This window comes from Amborella trichopoda, chromosome 7, assembly GCF_054954075.1.
Source record: "Amborella trichopoda isolate Santa Cruz 75 chromosome 7, AtrichopodaSantaCruz75HAP2 v2.0, whole genome shotgun sequence".
NCBI classification, from domain to species: domain Eukaryota; kingdom Viridiplantae; phylum Streptophyta; class Magnoliopsida; order Amborellales; family Amborellaceae; genus Amborella; species Amborella trichopoda.
In genome coordinates this window covers 29,883,055-29,902,110 of record NC_142342.1, presented here as the reverse complement: position 1 = coordinate 29,902,110, position 19,056 = coordinate 29,883,055, and the positions used below count along the sequence as shown (strand labels likewise).

At 42.7% G+C, this 19,056-nt stretch overlaps 1 protein-coding gene across 1 annotated transcript; it reads right to left on the bottom strand.

The window, feature by feature from the left end:
* Nucleotides 1-2,091: 2,091 nt before the first annotated feature.
* On the bottom strand, nt 2,092-6,264 carry LOC18438665 (uncharacterized). Its single transcript, XM_006848849.4, has 2 exons — nt 5,731-6,264; nt 2,092-4,604 (listed from the first exon to the last, which is right to left on the bottom strand). Exons 1-2 carry the CDS (start codon nt 6,116-6,118, stop codon nt 2,248-2,250), a joined length of 2,745 nt encoding a protein of 914 aa, XP_006848912.2. The 5' UTR covers nt 6,119-6,264; the 3' UTR covers nt 2,092-2,247.
* Between the last annotated feature and the right edge of the window lie 12,792 nt (nt 6,265-19,056).

Here is a 19,056-nt window from a genome sequence, read left to right as displayed (position 1 = left end):
CTCATGGTGTCTCTCATGATTTCTCATCTTTCATTGGGGTTTTAGGTTATAGGGTTGTGGTAGAAAAGATAAGCATCTCTTTCAAACTAGGTTGATAAGAGAATTTACTTAGGGTTTGAGTTTGTGATCAAAGGGGTTTATGTTCCATTGGTGTAGCTTGACCTAAACTTGCTTTTGCGGTTGAGATTGAAAGTTGATCATTGATCCCATGTATTGGATGGTGGTGACTAGGTGTGGGGTGTAACAAGCCCGGTTGAGGTAATTTTCGGCACTCTCTTTTTGTTTCTTTTCATATTTAATTATATTATATTTATATTCTCAATCATAAGAATTGTAGATATTTTTTTATTTAAATAAATTTAATTTAATGACATCAAGGTTTTTAAGACCTTGGATTTATTTACCCATCTGTTCACTTATCTCAAAAAAGCTTTGCCCTTTTCCACATGGGTGTTGCATTTTCCATACGATAGTGCGTTAGTTAGGTCGTGTCATGGGAAGGAAGATGACTAAACTTCCGTTTCACACACCATATATGAACTTGACCATGATGACCAAATTCTTCCCCCATGCTGCATAAACTTGGCCAAATAGCATTATTCGCACATCGAAGTTTCGTGACTTGAGCTGTCAAGTTGTTGGCTATGGTGTGGAAGCAGTGGAAAAAGGCGCACGGAAAATTATGAAACCCTAGAACATATTTTTTTTGGTATATTCTTTCAATATTTTTTAAACGGCATAACTAAATAAAATTATCATTTATTAACGGATTCTACGCGCTCTGCATGTGATTTGATTTCTTTTAAACTAAATTAGAAAGGTTTTATTAAGGGTGTGGTTTACATAAGGTTACAACCTAAAACCATGAAAGTAAGGTGCACCATCAAATCCTAAGAATTTATTTTCATCTCTAATTATAAAATTTTAGACTAAAACAAAGGTTCAAATCAAGTAGATCTATGAACACATGAAAATCTTGAAAATGGACGGTCCAGAAAATATGTTCGAAGATTCACTATTTTTGGGACTCAAAATCTTTTTTCTTTTTCATTTTCATACATTTCTATGTGGAGATAATCAATTAGAGGGTTTTCCATTTACGATGGATTGTTTGAGTGCACTTTAATTCTACATTTTAAGATTGCAACCTTATATAAACTTTTTCCTTTTAGTAAGCACTAATTTTGTATATTAATTTTAAGTAAAATACTGCATAGAGTAGTGCAATCCTTCTCATGGCATGATACACTAGAACTACGGGCTTTCTCAAAAAATAATTATCTATGCCTTCACTTGGAACCATCATGTCTTTTAATGACATGATATGACTATGGTCCTTTTTTTTCTCAAAAACTATTTTTCCTATATCTTTACTTAGCATCTCCATGCCTTTTTTTGGAATGATAATATTAGGACTACGGGAATTTTTCTTTCTCCAAAAATATTTCTATATGCCTACACTAGGTGTGGATTATTCTTGAAGACTACTCATATCCCCCTCCATAAAACCCCCTTTTGTAAAATTTCATTTTTGAAAACTTCTGCAATACACCAACATCAAGAACAAATGCCTTTTTTTTGTTTTTGGTTTTTTGTTTTTTGTTTTAAATTTTATTCTTCTTTTCTAAAAAGGTGTGGTTTGCATTCACTTGTGCCTACTTATAGGCTGTACAAGTAGTATAAAAACCGACCACATTACTAGTTACATGATTTTCATTTACATAACTTCTCACTTATGATAAAGGTCCACTTATATATAAAGAGAAAATATAGAATAACTACCATAAACCCATAAATACCAACATAACTCCATATAAAGAGAATATATATATTTACAAGGCATTCAAGTAATTCCTTAGATTTTGGATCCATCTTCAATAGGGCATGAGGCAGGGCCTAATATGCATTTTGAAGGTGTGGCCGTGTTTGGTAAACTTGAGGGTTCGTAAGGCCTCTTTAGTTATTCCAACGCATGATTTTAGGAGTGTTGCCTACCCAAGAGAGAGAGAGAGAGTTCTATTAAAAGAGTATTCATCATTAGGTTAAGATAAGGAGTTGTGCTCAAATGACCAACAGCAGACCTCTCATTAGTGAACTGTAAAAGTTATGAATCATGTGATTATACTATGAATGATGCGATTACACATTCAACATTTAATCCATGCAAAGCTTAAAAATATACATACAAACTTTTAGGCTACAAATATTGTAAAATATACATAACTCAAAGTGTTGAACCATGGTACATCATCTTGACCTGCCAAGGGGGCAAAAAAATCTCTTAAATTTGATTGCCATGTACAGGAGAAAGGAAATGGCTGTATCGATGTCCTCAAATAATGCCTTCTTCAAATTCCCATTGAAAAACAATAGCCCCAAGCACCCCCAAAATCCCGAAGTATAACACAATCCAACAAAAAAGTAGTACACTAGAGGCCCATCTATCCATGAAGTCTCTTCTTCTTCTTCTTCTTCATCTCCCTCATCTCTTGTTGTGTAGTTTGTACAGTTTCGCTCCAAGGGGTATCCACAGAGGTCTGGGTTATCATCATAACTACTTTTGTTGAATGAGAAGAATTGTCCCTCAACTGGTATCTTGCCCGCGAAGTGGTTGTTTGCCACCGAGAACACTGCCAGAGTATTTAACAAAACAAGCTCATGTGGGATCGCTCCTGAGAGCTGGTTATATGAGAGATCTAAACTCTCGATTTGGCGCAAGCCTTTGAATGACTTTGGAATCTCACCAGTTAATGAATTTCTAGAGATGTTCAGTGTGTGCAACCCATCCAAAGAGCCCAACTCTTCGGGAATGTCTCCATTCAATCGGTTTTTTGAGAGATCGATTCCTGTCATTACAGACAGGACAACACCCATGTAATTGTACCTTTGATTCCTATCAGCAAACCCCACCTCTTCTATGTAGTTGAATAATTGCTTGAGTCCATATGTGTGTGGCTTTGGTGTGCCGTCGACCCAAGCAGTGACATTGTAGAAGCAACGAGGCATCAAACCTTGGAGATCATTTTGTGACAAGTCTAACATGGCCAAATTTTGGAGGTGGCACACTTCATTTGGGATGCTACCATGAAATCCATTGCTCTTCAATATCAGTATCCGCAGATTGGAGAGTCCTGATACCCAATTGGGAATGCCACCAGTGAGATGGTTATGACCCAAATCCAAGACTTTCAAAAGTGGGCTTCTTAACAACTCATTTGGAATGGTTCCAGTGAGCATGTTATTGTCTAGATGTAGCGATTCCAAGCCGAGTAGGTTAGAAGGCTGTCCAGGTGGCAGGAACGACCCATTCAATTTATTGTTCGATAACCTTAATGTGGCTAGGTTAGCCATCCCTGACACCATAGAAGGAGGGATTTCCCCTGAGTATTTATTGAATGAGAGATCTAGTATGCCTATGTTCTTGAGGTTGCCAATTGAGGAAGGGATGCGACCACTCAATGAATTTACAGATAGGTTCAGGTACCACAAACTGGGAAGAAGAAGGCCGATATCTTTTGGAATACCGGTGATGAGGTTGTTGGAGAGATCTAAATAGCGAAGGTCTTGGATGACTATTGGCAGGGAAAGTGAGCCATTAAAGAAATTATCATGTAGATAGAACAACCTCAAGCCTTTGATAGTTGTTATGTTGAACAACCAAGAAGGGATGCTTCCTCCCAAGTTGGTCTTAGAGAGATCCAGTGTCATCAAGCTCTCTTTTTGAGTGGCCAGAAATCGAGGGAAGCCATAATTAATGGCCAGATTGCAATGAGACAGTTTAAGGGCGGTTAGCTGGAAACTTGGGGTCCATGAAGGGGAATCAGTTTGGATTGCTAGCCCCTCATTGCCTGAAAGGTGTAAGCCTGTGAGGTTGGAGAGATTAGCGAAGGTGGCAAATATGAAGGTACCATTGAACTTGTTGTTCGACAAATCGAGTGTTTGGAGAGAAGACATATTGCCAAGAGATGGAGGTATGGTTCCTTGGAGTCTATTAGATGAAGCATTCAAATACTGTAGAAGAACCAATTTACCCAAGGATGGGTGGATGCTCCCATGAAGTTGGTTATAAGAGAGGGATATCCTTTGAAGGCACTGCAATTCCCCGACAGAGGGAGGGATCGTCCCGTTGAGTTTGTTACCTGAGAGATCCAGCTCCTTGAGAGATCGCAAATTACTGAGGTTTGACGGGATGTCCCCCACAAACTTATTGTTCGATAGACGAAGCATTTGAAGGGAAGCTAAACCCGAGAGAGATGGAGGTATACTCCCTTCCATCTGGTTATTAGAAAGAGAGAAATTTTGCAGCAAGTGTAAGTTGCCAATGGAAGGAGGTAGGGTTCCTTGGAGAAGGTTATTTGATAGAGAAAGGTGAAGAAGGGATGTCAAATTGCCAACTGTTGGAGGCAAGGTCCCGTTGATTTGGTTTCCAGTGAGGTCCAAATATTGGAGATTCACCAAGTCTCCAATTGAAGAGGGGATGGGACCAGTAAGGGCATTCTCAGAGAGATCCAAGTGTTGAAGAGAAGGGAAACAGGGATCCAAGCTTCCAGTGAAGGAGTTACCAGCAAGGTCAAGGTAGGTTATGTTGCGCAGGCCACATAGTTCTGCATCCAAACAGGACATAAATTTGTATGAGAGTGAATTAAATACTTGTGGTTTTTAGTTGGTTTGTTGGGTGGTATGGGGCAAACCTCAATATTTGAATCCAAAGTGAATATTTTGGATGTTAAAAATCAGAAAAGTTCAATTTGAGGCAGTTGCACATGAATGAAAACTTTGGATTTTAAAACTCCGAAAAAAGCAATTCGGTATTTTTTTTTTTAAATACCAACAAATTATTATAAAGAAAAAATTTATGTAAGGATGCTACCCTAGAACTGCATATGCTCTTAAAAAATCCATTGAAAAAGGCGGTTTTAATGTTGAAAAACCCGTTGATTGATCATCTCGACATCGGGATGTACGACTATGAAAAATAAAAAGATTTTAAGTTTTAAAAATAGTGTATTTTACATCATATTATCTACACCGTCCATTTTCTAGATTTGTATATTTCTATAGATTACTTCATTTTAACCATTTTTTAAATTTAAAATTTTATAATTAGATATAAAAATAAATTTTATGATAAAAAACATTTTCCATCAAAGTGCACCGTACCTCGGATGCGTCCGTATGCAAACTGGACCTTTATTATAATTACGAATATAAAAGGGTATAAAATAGTCCTAATGAATTTTTTTAAAGTAATATTATAATAACAAAAAAAATAATAGATATAGGGTCCAGTTTTAGAGTCTAGGTTCTAAACAATCAAATAGCTTAGATTCAAATAGTGTCAAAAAGGAAATTTTTGTGATAGTTTTGAAATATATTTTTATATTTACTTATAAAGTTTAAAGCTTAAAAAATAGAGTCGATTGATATATCTATGAAAACTTAAAAATAAAAAATCATAAAAAATTGACGGTCCAAAAAATGCGTTAAAAAATACATTATTTTGAAAACGTAAGAATCCATTTTTTTTCTTGATGTCCATGCATCTTGACGTAGAGATGATCAATTTGAAGATATTTGAGCATAAAAAACGACCTCTTCTAATGAAATTTTTGAGATAGGTTAGAAATTGGATTGTTCAGAGCTTTTCCCGTAGATTCTGTAAACTACAGCCAGCCCCCAATCCCACCTCGCTCTATCATATCGACTGCAAAATTAAAGGAAGAAAATTACCTGAGAATGGTAAAGGGACTCCCCCAAGTCCCAAATTTCTGAGAGAGAGGCTCCTGAGGCGTGAGAGAGAGGCCAGCTCAAGTACGGCAGAAGCCCCAGTGGGGCAACGGCGGCACAAGCAGGAATTCTCACACGTCCACGTCACCCTAACCCCGATGACGTGGCCATCGTCATCACAGTCCACCCCCTCCCATCGACATGCATCGTGACCCGGCAAACCCCAGGTCTGAATGCTCATCCGGCAACATTGGGCTGCGGTAGCGTTGGCGGAGAGCGTCGCTCGCAGCCTCAGCAGCGCCGCAGTCTCCGGCGGCAGATGAGCCGCTGTGAAGAAGACCGCTGTGAAGAAGACCGCTATCGCGAAAACCGCTCCTTTGGTGACGGCCATCACTACTTTCTTCCTTTTCTTAAAGATTTTGAAGGGAGTTAGGTGGAGTGGAGTGGAAAGAAGAGCGTGGGTGGTTCAGGGTGGCCATTGGGAATCTTGCTCTACTTCTGTTGCTCTTAATTTTAGAGAGAGAAAGAGATTTGTGGCGTGGGAGGGAGGGAGGGTTTGCTTTCTTATATTATATGCGATAAAGAGTGGGAGAGGACTATTTCTTAAGTGGGAGTAGACTCGCGGCGACTCTGTCAAGGGATCTTTGATATTTACACCTACTCTCTCAATAAATAACGACAGTGGCCTCCGGCGCGACTCTATCGAGGGATCGTTGATACTTATACCTACTCTCTCAATAAATAACGACAGTGCCCTTCGGCTTTCTGTTTGAAACAGTGTTAAGCACTGCTGTCATAAGATACGTGTAACCATACGGTTTGAAACACTGTAGGTGACGGATCGGATAGGTCAAACCGGATCGATGAATTGGCGGTTTGGTTGGATTCGGTAATAAAAAAATCTAAAAAATTATTACAAATCATTATATGTTTTCTTTTTTTAAAATCCAATAAAAAATGAGGTATTATATTATTAATTTTTATTTTTTTCATCAATATGTGAATATTGAGATGTTCTTTCCTGGTATAAATTTATATTAACCATTCAAGATACATTACACAAAAGGAAAAAAAAATTTATCATGGATAAAGTGCATAATCATACATGAGCTATAATAAAGAATTGATTAAATCGCTGAAAAAATAGCCACAAAAATCTCGAATTGGCGGAAAACCCCAATCCACTAAAAAAAACCCAAATTATTATAGCCTAACTAACTATAATCCAAAATTATTATAACCTAACTAACTATAATATTATATACTGAAATTGAAATTGTTGGTTTATATTTGATAATTATTTGACTATACAAATAATAAAAAATCTAAAATATCTTATACTATCATCTAATTTAAAAACTGTAAGAAAAATAATACATTACATAATTTATAATGCAAATAAATTAATAAATAAAATACAAGATTTCATTGTCAATGTAGAAATTATTAGAATGCGTGCCAATTTTCAAAATAACACTTTAATTTTTCAAAAATCTAATTCTTTAGGTTTCTAGAAAAATTTAGTAGAAGAGATTGTTAGTAGAAAGATATAGAGATGTAGAGAGCGAGAGAGAGAGATTCAGGTTTCTAGAATAAATTTAGTGGAAGAGATTGTTGGTAGAAAGAGAGTGTGATTTGTTAGTACAGAGAGAGAGATTCTAGAATAAAATACTTGTTGTTTTAATTTTTATTTATTTTTTGACAAGAGAAATAGGAAGACGGTGCTACCCAGGTAACTTTTAGTTTATTTTTTTTGACAAGAGCAATTTTTATTTTATTTTTTGACAAGGGCAACTTTGCCCAGGTTCGAACTAGAAACCTTTTATATACGAGAGGGACATGAAACCAATGCACCATTACAGCACTTGTTGTCTTACTTTTTATAATAAAAGACTGTATTGTATTACCTTTCCAAGCCTAAGTACCATGTTCAAATCCCATATTGAAAAAATGAAAGAAGTTTGACGTTAATAAAAGCTTCCCCGATACCATTGTTCGTCACGTGCTTGAAAAGCATGATCAAGCATGAAGCTGATGAAGGCACACGTGGCTGGTCGGATACCTTAATCTCGCCCCCCGGATCTAGATGATCAGATGACACGTGCCTCAAGTTCGGAAGACCCGGGATTTGAGATCGCTCTCTCGAGAACCTTGTTCCTAAAGCAAGGGCAGATGCCCAACTGGTGAGAGAGGAATTTTAAACGTGAGGTGGAGACCAACCTCACATGGGTCCAAGACTTACTCAGGCTGACCCGCGGGGCGCCCTCTTAGATCACAACGGAAAGCCCCCAGTTGTTTCAACTGGTTCGGACTCTCATCCCCTGACTTGCATTCTCCTTGTTTTCTGCAAAGCCCTAACATGGTCAATTTACAAGACAAGTGGGCCGCGGGACCCACCCTTATCTTGGGGCGAACATACACAGACGTGCACATTCAGATGGCAGAGAAGATGAGAAATTAGAGTGATGCGAAAGAGAGTTTGAATAAGAGGAGAAAAAAGAAGAGGACTTGACAAGGGGACGAGGCTAGCATGATAGCTGGACAAGTACAGTGACCGACTCAGAGTGGTAGCAAGATGGGCACGGTAACTCAGACCGGCACGACGATAATATTACTCGAAACCAAGACCTATATAACCGTGCTAATCTTGTGTGGCAGCAAGATGGGCATGGTACTTTGGACCAACACGACGGCAATACTGCTAAACAGCCAGACCTCTATGAAGGTCCTAGACTGAGTCTATCTTTTAGTCAAGAAAGAATGGAAGAGGAAAGGAGAAAAGAAGAGAGATGAGAGAAGACGCGGGACAAAGCGGTAGGAAGGTCCCAGCGGCATTAGGCATCACCATCCCACGGCGCTGGACACTGCTACTCGTGGCGGAAGGGTGAGTAGTGAGCTGCAGACAGCGTTGGCCATCGCTGTCGGCGGCACGAGAAGGCAGCAATGACCCTTCGTGGGCGGCGATAGGTATCGCCGTCTACGACAGGCACAAAGCGTGAAAGAGGCTTGCGGACAATGGAAGGTATTGCCATTTGCAAGAGGTGACTCCTTGTGGGCAGCGATAGGCATCGTTGTCTGCAAGAGACACGAGGCAAGACAAGACCCCTGGGGGCGGCGATAGGTATTGCCGTCTGCGATAGGCACGAGACAGGACGAGAGCCCCACGGGCGGCGATAGGTATCGCCGTCTGCGACCCATAAGAGGAAAGAGAGATAGTCTGCGGTCGGCGATACACATCGCCGCATGTGACTCCAATCTTGGAACCGAAACAGGAGCCTGACTCGTTGCTTGAGCGTGGGCCGGCTCACCATGTGCTCCTCAGATGACGTTACGCACAACAACGACTAACGTCGTGCGCGAACCATATTGAGGAAAAGATATGAACAAAGAGAGAGAGAGGAAGAAGCTCATGCATGGCGCTGCCATCGCCATGCACGACCTACAAAACTGCAGGAGGGGGAAGAAAGAAAGAGGCATGCATGGCACTGCCACTGCCGTGCATGGCCTCTGGAAAAGACCAGCAGAGAAGAAGAAGAAAGAGAAGAAGAGAGAGAAGAGAGAGGAAGAAAACCTAAGATTGAGAAGAAGGGAAGAGAGAGAAAATACCTCGAAGATAGGAGGGGTACTGCTCTAAACTTTCTCTCTCCTCTCTCTCTCTCCAAGATGTGATCAAGAGAATGCAAGAAGAAAACCCTAATTTTTATTGAATCCGTGTACAATGATTTCGGTTCCCCAAAAGAGATCCCCTTCAATGAGAGGTAGCGTCCATTTATAGACTAGAGCTAAAATATGGGTGGATTACCTAAAACTAATTGGGGATAATTATAATTTATGTGAATTAAAAAAAAAGAAACTAGGGTGCAAAATGACTGATTTGCCCTTGCTTAACAATTAAAAAAATTCCAAAACAGTCTATTGAGAACTTGGGACATTCTTGATTCCTCTTGAACAATTCGGCAATCCGAATGAACAAAAGATGATTACCATCGTGTAGGGCTCAATGCTACGATCAATTTGATAATAATTGTAAACCATGAATCACACTTTAAAGGCATGACCACATAACTTGAAATTCACATAGATCTTGAAAAATTTTGATAGATAGTGGGTCTTCATGTCGATGTTTTTATGTGATTTCTTCACTAAATCGCATTGAGTATGTCACCACGATCACGTTGCAACAAACGAGACGCGATTTGATGCCCGAACGAAGTTTTGGCACTCTTGAACTTTTGTCCGAAATTTGGAATTCTGGCTGCCTGAATTAGCAGTGACTTCGACATGATCTTGTACGAAATCTAACTCTTCATCACACGCGGGGTTCGGACCAGTGATAGCCACAGTGTTACGCACGCGATGCAACTGGTCTCTCATCGATCGAGCTTGCGAGCGCTATGATTTGGCCGCTCAAGTGAGTGGATGTACTGCTGATTTTCTGTAACGTGCGGCTTCAAATCACGATCTTCTCTCTACTTTTTCTCCCTGCTCCGAGATCGTCACAAGACGTGCCACATATCAAAACACTCGTTTCGACGAGACAAACGCGTTCAAATAAGTTTGAGTGCCATCCGATCTCGAAAAGAGAGATATGGGCATCGCAAGTTCCCCACTCGTGCTATGCTTAATGGAGTTTAGTTGTAGGGTGGCCACAGGGAAATAGTGTGCGGCTCCTTCTGTTTTAATCTTTTGCCCGTAACTTCTTCCTAGAGTGTCTATTTAAGCTGAAATTTGACCTCTGAGGTTTCTAACCGTTCCAGATCTAATGGAGGGTGTACCACAACCATTTGATGCTTCGAAAGTAGAGTTCCAGTTATAGAGATCCGTTTTAGGGTGTTAGAGGCAGATTCTGCCAAAATTGTTTCTTCCTCTGCACTACCTTAGACATGTCGGAATGTGACGAAACTTGGCAAGAGGCTTTTAGGAGTCCTTATGAAGTTCTTGATCTATTATGGGGCGAAATTTCCACTGTTTGTCAGGCTTTATTGACCGACTTCTCTCTTATTCCGCATCGGGGACCGATAGTGCTGAAAAATGTCTACAAACAACATGCCCTGCCAAATGTTGTGCTTCAAGAGAAGCGAGAAGGACAATATTCAAAAAATTTCCTCTGGCTTTATTTCTTTTTTCTTGCTAGCCAACGGACCACGTGAACATCGAGGAGAAATCCACACAATGCTTTATTTAGGATGCTCAGACGTTTGAATGCATTTGATGCAGATCCATCCGTGGAGACTTTGGGGGAGAAGAGACTTTGAGGGATCTTTTGCTCATCGTCCTCACCCTAAGGACTCTTTTTTATTTTGAGGGACCTTTTGTTCATTGTCCGCACCCTCGGGGACTCTTTTTTATTTTGAGAGATCTTTTGTTCATTGTCCTCACCCTAAGGACTCTTTTTTATTTTGATACATCTTTTGTTCATCGTTGTCACCCTCGGGACTCTTTTTGTTTTTGGAGGGATCTTTCGGTCATCGTCCTCACCCTAGGGATTCTCTTTGATTTTGAGGGATCTTTTGTTCATTGTCCTCACCCTCAGGGACTCTTTTTGCTTTTGAGGGATCTTTTGTTCATCATCCTCACCCTCGGGACTCTTTTCTATTTTGAGGGATCTTTTGTTAATCGCCCTCACCCTCGTGACTCTTTGTTTTTTCTAGGATCTTTCGGTCATCATCCTCACCCTCAAGGAATCTTCTTGCTTTTGGAGGGATCTTTCGGCCATCGTCCTCACCCTCAAAGACTCTTTTTGTTTTTTTTGGATTTGGGAGATCTTGTGAGGCTCTCACTCCTAGGTGAGCCATCTTGTGTTGAAATTAGATCCTAGCAAAGGATTTTGTGGGGACCTCGTTAGCCAGAATTACACCTGTTTGGCAATGGGGTGCCGGCTGAGGGTGTGATGTTGCGTCAATCTTCTCTATCGGTCCAAGCGTCCTTTACAGATTTCACCTGGATTGGGGAAGTGGTGTCGTAAAGACGGTTTTCACCGACCTCCTTTATTTTTGGGCTCTTTCACCCATGACCTTGTGGCCATGTCCATCCTTTTCATCCGATTTTGCTCACGGCGCCCTCTCAGGTTTTCACTGTGCCCGGGTTTAATTTTTTGACATTTTTACTCATGGTTTTGTGATCGTGCTCGTCCACTTTTTGTTTTTATATTATATTTTTTTGACATTTTTACCCATGACACCCTTGTGGGTTTTTGTCATGTTCGTCTTTTTTTTGTGAAGGCATGTTTAAAGTTCATGCCTTCAGGACCTGTGCGGAGCCTTTTAACGTCATGACGTCAGGACATGCACTATAGTTTAAGGTCATACAAGTGGACCATGGTGGTGATAGATGGGAACGTTTGGAGGTCATGGAGTGAGCATGGTGGTGATTATACTCACTTTGGGAGAATGGCATGAGGCTGCCTATGAGAAATGGATAATATATGAGTGGAAAGTGAAAAGTGGTAACCTACTAACTGACAGCGAGTATGGATGACGGGATGCCTCACCGTTTTGTAAGCGCGAGTAAGACTCACTGGGGAATGATGGATGATGGTAAGGAAGTGAATGGACTCACTGGGGAAGTAATGAAGGTGGTGCGTGCACACGAACAGGTCAGGAAAGGCATGCGTGAAGATGCATGTAAAGGGCGCGTACGCGTATGTGGGGGCAAGTTTAAGGTCATGCTTCCTGGATTTGGGCAAAGTAGTTTAACGTCTTGCGACCAGGATGTGACTATAGTTTTAGGTCATAAAGTTGGACCTTGACTACGCAGTTTAAAGTCATGTAGCTAAGACCATGCTGTTTATGGTCGTTCAACTAGACCTTCGCTATTATTTTAGGACATATAGTTTGGACTGTCACTACAGTTTAAGGTCATATAGTTTGGACCACAGTTGTGCAGTTTAAAGTCACGCAGTTAGGACCATGCAGTTTAAGGTCGTGCAACTAGACCTCCGCTATAGTTTAAGGTCATATAGTTTGAACTATGGTTACACAGTTTAAAGTCTTGCAGCGAGGGCCATGCAGTTTAAGGTCGGGCAACTAGACCTCCGCTACAGTTTAAGGTCTTAGAGTTGGACCATGCAGTTTAGGGCCGTGCACCTAGACCGTTTAGGTGAGCCGCCATGTAAGTAAAGCTCCATGGGGTACAGAGACAGTGGTTCGGCGAGAAGCTAACCCACTGGGGATTAATGGGGTAAATATGACTCCACGGGGATAATGAGCAATGGTATGCATGTAACTCTACTGGAGATGGTAGACCGGTCACAGATGTAACCCCACTGGGGATTGAAGAGATAAGAATGACCCTAACTCTATTGGGGATAATAGGTTGCAATATGAATGTGACTCCTATCGGGGATGAGGGATAATGGCTCGCATGTAGCTCCACTGGGAACGACAGTCCAGAGCGCACGTGCAACCCCACTAAGGATAGTGGTAGAATACACCCGATGGGGAGGTGCGTCCATTTCACAATTCAAAGTCATGTGAAAGGACTATTTGTCTTGCAGTTTAGCGTCTTGCTACAGGGATGTGCGTTACCGTTTTAAGGTCTTGTAGCTCGGACCATGGCTATGCAGTTTAAAGTCATGCGGCTAAGATTATGTAGTTTAAGGTCATGCAACTAGACGTCCGCTACAGTTTAAGGTCATATTGTTTGGACCATGCAGTTTAGGGTCGTGGACCTAGACCATTTAGGTAAGGGAATGTGACTCTATGGGGAATAGAGCCGTAATTGGAGACCCGATTCTATGAGGATATGATGGCTGTATTGCAGAGAATGGACTCCATGGGGATGCAAAGCGATGATCATGTAATCTCTGGGTGTAGCTTTGGAGCTGTGAGAGAAATCCATAGATGGAAGTGTCATAGCACACGGTGTTAGGCTTAGATGATATGCACGCGACGTTAGGCCTAGAAGATGCGCACACGGCGTTGGGCTTGTGGTGAAGCATACGACGTTAGGTGACCGACGAAGCACACGACGTTAGCGGTGTTGGCTTCTGGTGAAGCGCATGGTGTTGGCTTCTGATGAAGCGCCCGACGTTAGCCTCTTTAGTAAAGCACGTGGCGTTAGCATTCGAGGGACGCACAACATTGAGCTTGGGAAGAGTGACGCACGACGATAAGTTGGATGAGGCATGTGGCGTTAGGCTTAGTAATGCGCGCAACGTTAGTATCTGAAAGACACGTGTGACGTTAAGGCGTAGCGATGGCAACAGACGGCAACATGTTCATGAGGCACAGGCAGCAATAACTTGCATTTGGACCCGGGCTTGACCCGCCCCGACCTGGATCTATCGCCATCTGAAGACATGGGCTGGAGCGTCATTTTGAGCTTGTGAAGGGCAACTTGTGTAACCCTCATCTATAAAACGGGGTAAAACCCCATTTTACTGTTTTACTGAAGGCAAAACAGTGAAAAGGAGACTTAGAGCTAGAGAGAACTCCCGGACAGAGACTTGCGCATTGAACCTCAGCAAGTTCGAGGACATTTGCAGGGTGCTCGCAAAGGTCTTCAGAGAGTGTCAGGGCTTCTGGCGAGGGTAATAGGGGCTTCAAAGGGATTCACCGAGACTTTTCCTTTGAAGAAGAACAACAACCATTGAAGCTATCGTGAGAGGAAGAGTGGTGCCATCGAGTTGCGACACTATTTCCAGTGTGCACAAGTACTCCTTGGTGGACTTCTGGCAATCTTGGGGTCACCAGCAAGGAAGGAACAAGAGTAGCAGTGGGCTCACAAGAAATACAGTGACATTCCGATGAGTTCTTTTGTTTTTTTTTTTGTTTGTTTTTGTTTTTTTGTTTTTTTTGTTTTTAGGGGATTGGAAAGGTGAGAAGAAGGGAGACCGAGAGGTCACAAGGAGATTTCTGTAGAGATTTCGATGGTTTCTCTGTTATTCCCGGCTGCCGTTAAGGGGAAAGAACAGGGTCAGAAGGGGGTTCGCGGCGGGTGGAGGAGAGTTCCGGCAAGACCCGAAGGGTTGTGGGGGAGGCGAGCATGAGAAGGTTGACCGTCACTATGGGGCAACGGTTAGGGAAACTGAAGAGGCACATAACATTAACTGCCCCTTGGGAATTGGGGATAGTGGGAACCAGGGCACTGCATTAAGTCGCATGCAATGCTACCTTCATGCGGTGCAGAGCTGCGCATGGCGATAGCCACGATCGACAGTGTACCACTCATGGCAGTAGCTGCCTGCGGTGTTGGACTGCCCACGATAGTGGTAATGCGTGGCATTGAGTTGCACGTGGTGAAGGTCGTGCGCTGCATTAGGCTGCACACGGCGATGGTCATGCACGACATTGAGCTGCACACGCCAGTGGTCACCCGCGGAGTTCTGCGATGATGGTCATGCACGGTGTTAAGTTGCACGCGTAAGTGGACACCCGCGGCGTTCTGCTGCACGAGGCGATGGCCATGGATGGCGGTGCCTTGTGGGGGTCAAGAGTGATGGAAAATGAGAGGGCCCGACCACTGCAGTCTGTTGGAAGCCAAGTTCTCTAGTACAATAGTGAAGTATGTTAGTTTGAGGAAGGGCACCCATCATAGGCCAGCTCCTTGCCAGGGAAGTCTGCTTTGTTTATCTGATGGACTCTCTCAGAATAGCTCTTCCCTCTTTTGGAAACCAACCATACTTCTTTAGATGAATTGAAGCTTACTTGGAAATGGTTGGTCCTCCTCAGACGCAAAAGCAACATTTCAGCGTGAACATCCTCTTTTCCTTTGAAGAAAGAGCAACTGTTAATATTATATCTGTAACCTCCCTGATAATGGGCTTTTTGACTTTTACTTGTAACCTTTTCTAATGCACTAAAAGAAATGAATTTCTTTTGAGTTGGGTTGCCATTTTTCTTTTCCATTCCTTTCTTTTTACTGCATGCACTGCATTTTAAGAGCACATAAGGGATAATACTTTTTTAGGTATTGTCCATTGATAGGGGGCATTGTCTCTTCTCCATAAGAGTTTACCAGTATATAGGCCCCATTTGGTGTGACCTTTTTACTATGAAGGGACCTTCGCATTTGGGTTCGAACTTTCTTTTGCGGCGTCCATGCATGACAATCGGTCTCTTGACTGCTAAGACTAGATCCCCACGAGTGAATGAACAAACCTTAATAGACTTGTCAAAGGCTCTCTTCATCCTCCCGTGATTGAGTTTAAGGTTTTGCTGGGCCTCTAGCCTCTTTTCATCAAGAGCATCCAACTCTTGATAATAGAGCGTGACCTTCTCATCTTCAGTCAGTTCCTGATGTATAGCGACCCAGAGTGAGGGTAGTTGAACCTCGGGAGGTAAAACTGCCTCACCTCCATAAACCAGGGAATAAGAAGTAGAGTCTGTAGCATTCTGAGTGGTGGTGCGATAGCCCCACAGAGCTTCAGGCAGCTTCTCATGCCAGTTCTTCTTGGACTTCAAAACTGACTTCCAAAGCACCCTGCACAGGATTTTATTGAACACCTCAGTTAAACCATTAGCTCGAGGGTGGTACATGATCTAGTAGTACCACTCAAAACTGAACTGGTTAATAGGCGATCAATGTGATGGCTTTTAAACTGAGGGCCATTATAAGAGATTATTCTGTCCGAAACCTCAAACCAATAAATGATATGGTGATGCACAAAGTTGGCAACAGTGGCCCCTGGAACTAGCTTGAGTGGGTCTGCTTCAGCCCACTTGGAAAAGTAATCTGTCGCTACAAGGATGAAGCCACGACCCAAGGCAGAAGGAGGGTCGATGGGTCCTACAATGTCCATACCCCATTGGGAAAGGGCCATGATGCTACTTTAGGATGGAGAGGCTTTGAGGGCTGATGGATGAGGCTTGAGTGCATTTGGTATACCTGTCATCTTTTAGCATAGTTTTGGGCATTAGCCACCATTGAAGGCCAATAATACCCGAGTCTGCGTATGTGCTCAATAGAGCTTAGGGTCGGATTGGTGCAGCCCGCAGATACCTGAATGCACTTCTTTCAGTACTTTACTTACTTCTCGTGCATCGACGCATCTGAGGAGAATTCCGTCAAGTGATCAACGAAAGAGAACATCCTCATCAAGAAGGGTGTACTTGGTAGAAATCCATCGTATCCGTTGTGTTCGACCCGATCCTCAGGCAGCCTTCCATGCCTTATGAAGTTCATGATAGGCTCCCTCCAGTCCTCTACTTGTTCAACCTCCGCACATATCGGGTCGAAGAATTCTGGCTTCTGCTTCTCAACCCTAGATTCTTTACCTCGGGACATCTCCTGCTCTGCCTTAATGACATCCTTGGCTACAAGGAGTGCTCCAAATGGATAAGGCGGGCATTCAAGGAAGACATCTATCTCATCATCTGCATCAACTTTGGTTTTCAAGTCAACATGTCTCCATTCTATTACCCAAATAGGCGTGGGCCCTGGTGAAGACAGTTGAATGGTAACCCCGAGCTTTGCAAGCGCGTTGGCCTGCGAGTTTAACCTTCTAGGGATGTGAATTAGCGAGAAATCATCGAACTGGGCTATATAAGATTTGGTCGTGTCATGATAAGGTTTTAGAGTATCCTTCTTTATGTCATAAATCCCATTAAGCTGTCGGATGACCAGCTCAGAGTCGCCGAAGATGTCCAGCTGCTCTAGATCTAGCTCCAGGGTGATCTCCAATCCGATTATGAGGGCTTGGTATTCAGCCTCATTATGAGAAAATGCCTCTATGAGTGAGAAGGATAGAGCAATAATTCCACCATCGGGCGTCAGGAACATGACTTCGGCACCTCCTCTATCAGACTGGAATGCTCCATCGAAGTACATCTCCCACGGCCGAGTTAGCACCATACAGAAAACTTCTTCATCCGAGAGATCACTTGACATGGGAGATTCTTAAGGGACTGGGTGAGCCGCTAGGAAGTCTGCTAAGGTTGACGTTTGACGGATTTCTGTGGTACATACGTGATGTCGAACTGCATCAGTAATAATGCCCACTTGGCCAATCGTCCTGACAGGCATGGCCGGGTCATAAGGAATTTGATCGGGTCGGCCTTCGTGACCGAGCAAGTAATGGCAGAGCTTATGTACCGCAAAGATTAAAGCTAGGCAGATCTTCTCGATGGGAGGGTAATTCTTCTCGGCACCTTACATCCTGCGGCTGAGATATTATAGTGTTGTTTCTTTCCCCTCATCATTGTTCTGTGCTAAGGGTGCCCCAAGTGATTCATCAAGAGCGGTCACGTATAGAATGAGAGACCTTCCTAACACCGACGTGGAGAGTACCGGAGGATTCAACAAGTATTGCTTGATATCATCAAGTGCAACTTGACACACCTCATCCCATATGAAGGGAGTGTCCTTCTTCAGCAGGTGTGAAAAGGGCTTGCATTGTTCTAGAGGTTCGAGATGAACCTTTGAATGTAGGCCAGCTGCCCTTGGAGAGAGCAAAGCTCACGTAGGATTGTAAATGGTGGCATGTCCTGGATCACTTGATTTTGACCGGCTCAATCTTCAGCCCACAATACCTCACGATGAACCCTAAGAACTTTCTTGAATGTAAGCCAAAGGCACATTTCAAGGGGTTTATATTGAGTTGGTGATGCCGCAGCCGCTCAAATACCTTTTCAAGGTCCTTCATGTGAGCATCCTTTACTTTAGACTTCACCACCAAGTCATCCACATAGCACTGGACCTCCTTGTGTATCATGTCCTTGAAGATGGTCATCATGGCTCGCTGTTACGTGGCATCAGCATTCTTTAACCTGAAAGGCATCATAATGTAGCGAAAAGACACCTTTTGGGGTCAAGAATGTAGTGGCCTCTTCATCCTCTAGTGTCATCTTGATATGATTATAACCAGAATACCCATCCATGAAGGAGAAGATCTGGCGATGAGCAGTGGAATCAACAAGCATCTCGCTGAATGGTAGGGGAAAGTCATCCTTGGGGCGGGCAGTGTTTAGATCGCAAAAGTCAATACAGATCCTGATTTGGCCATTTTTCTTCTTTATTGGGACAATATTTGCCAGCCATCTTGGGTATTTGACTTCACGTATGAATCCAGCTTGCCTGAGCTTGTTCACCTCAGCATCGATCTGCATCTCAAGGTCGAGTCTAAACCTTCTTGATTTCTACTTTATGGGTTTGATGGACAGATCAATGCTGAGACGATGAACAACAATTTGAGGGTCTAAATAGGGCATCGCATGGTAGTGTCAGGCGAAGACGTCCTGGTTTTCTCGGAGGAAGGAAATATAACATTCTTTCTCCAGTGGGTACATTTCTATCGAGATGAAAGTTGGCCTTGGGATAGCCTCATCCCCTAAGTTTATCTCTTCAATCTCATCAGTCGTGGCCTGACCACCTTCCTCCCACTCTTCCAAA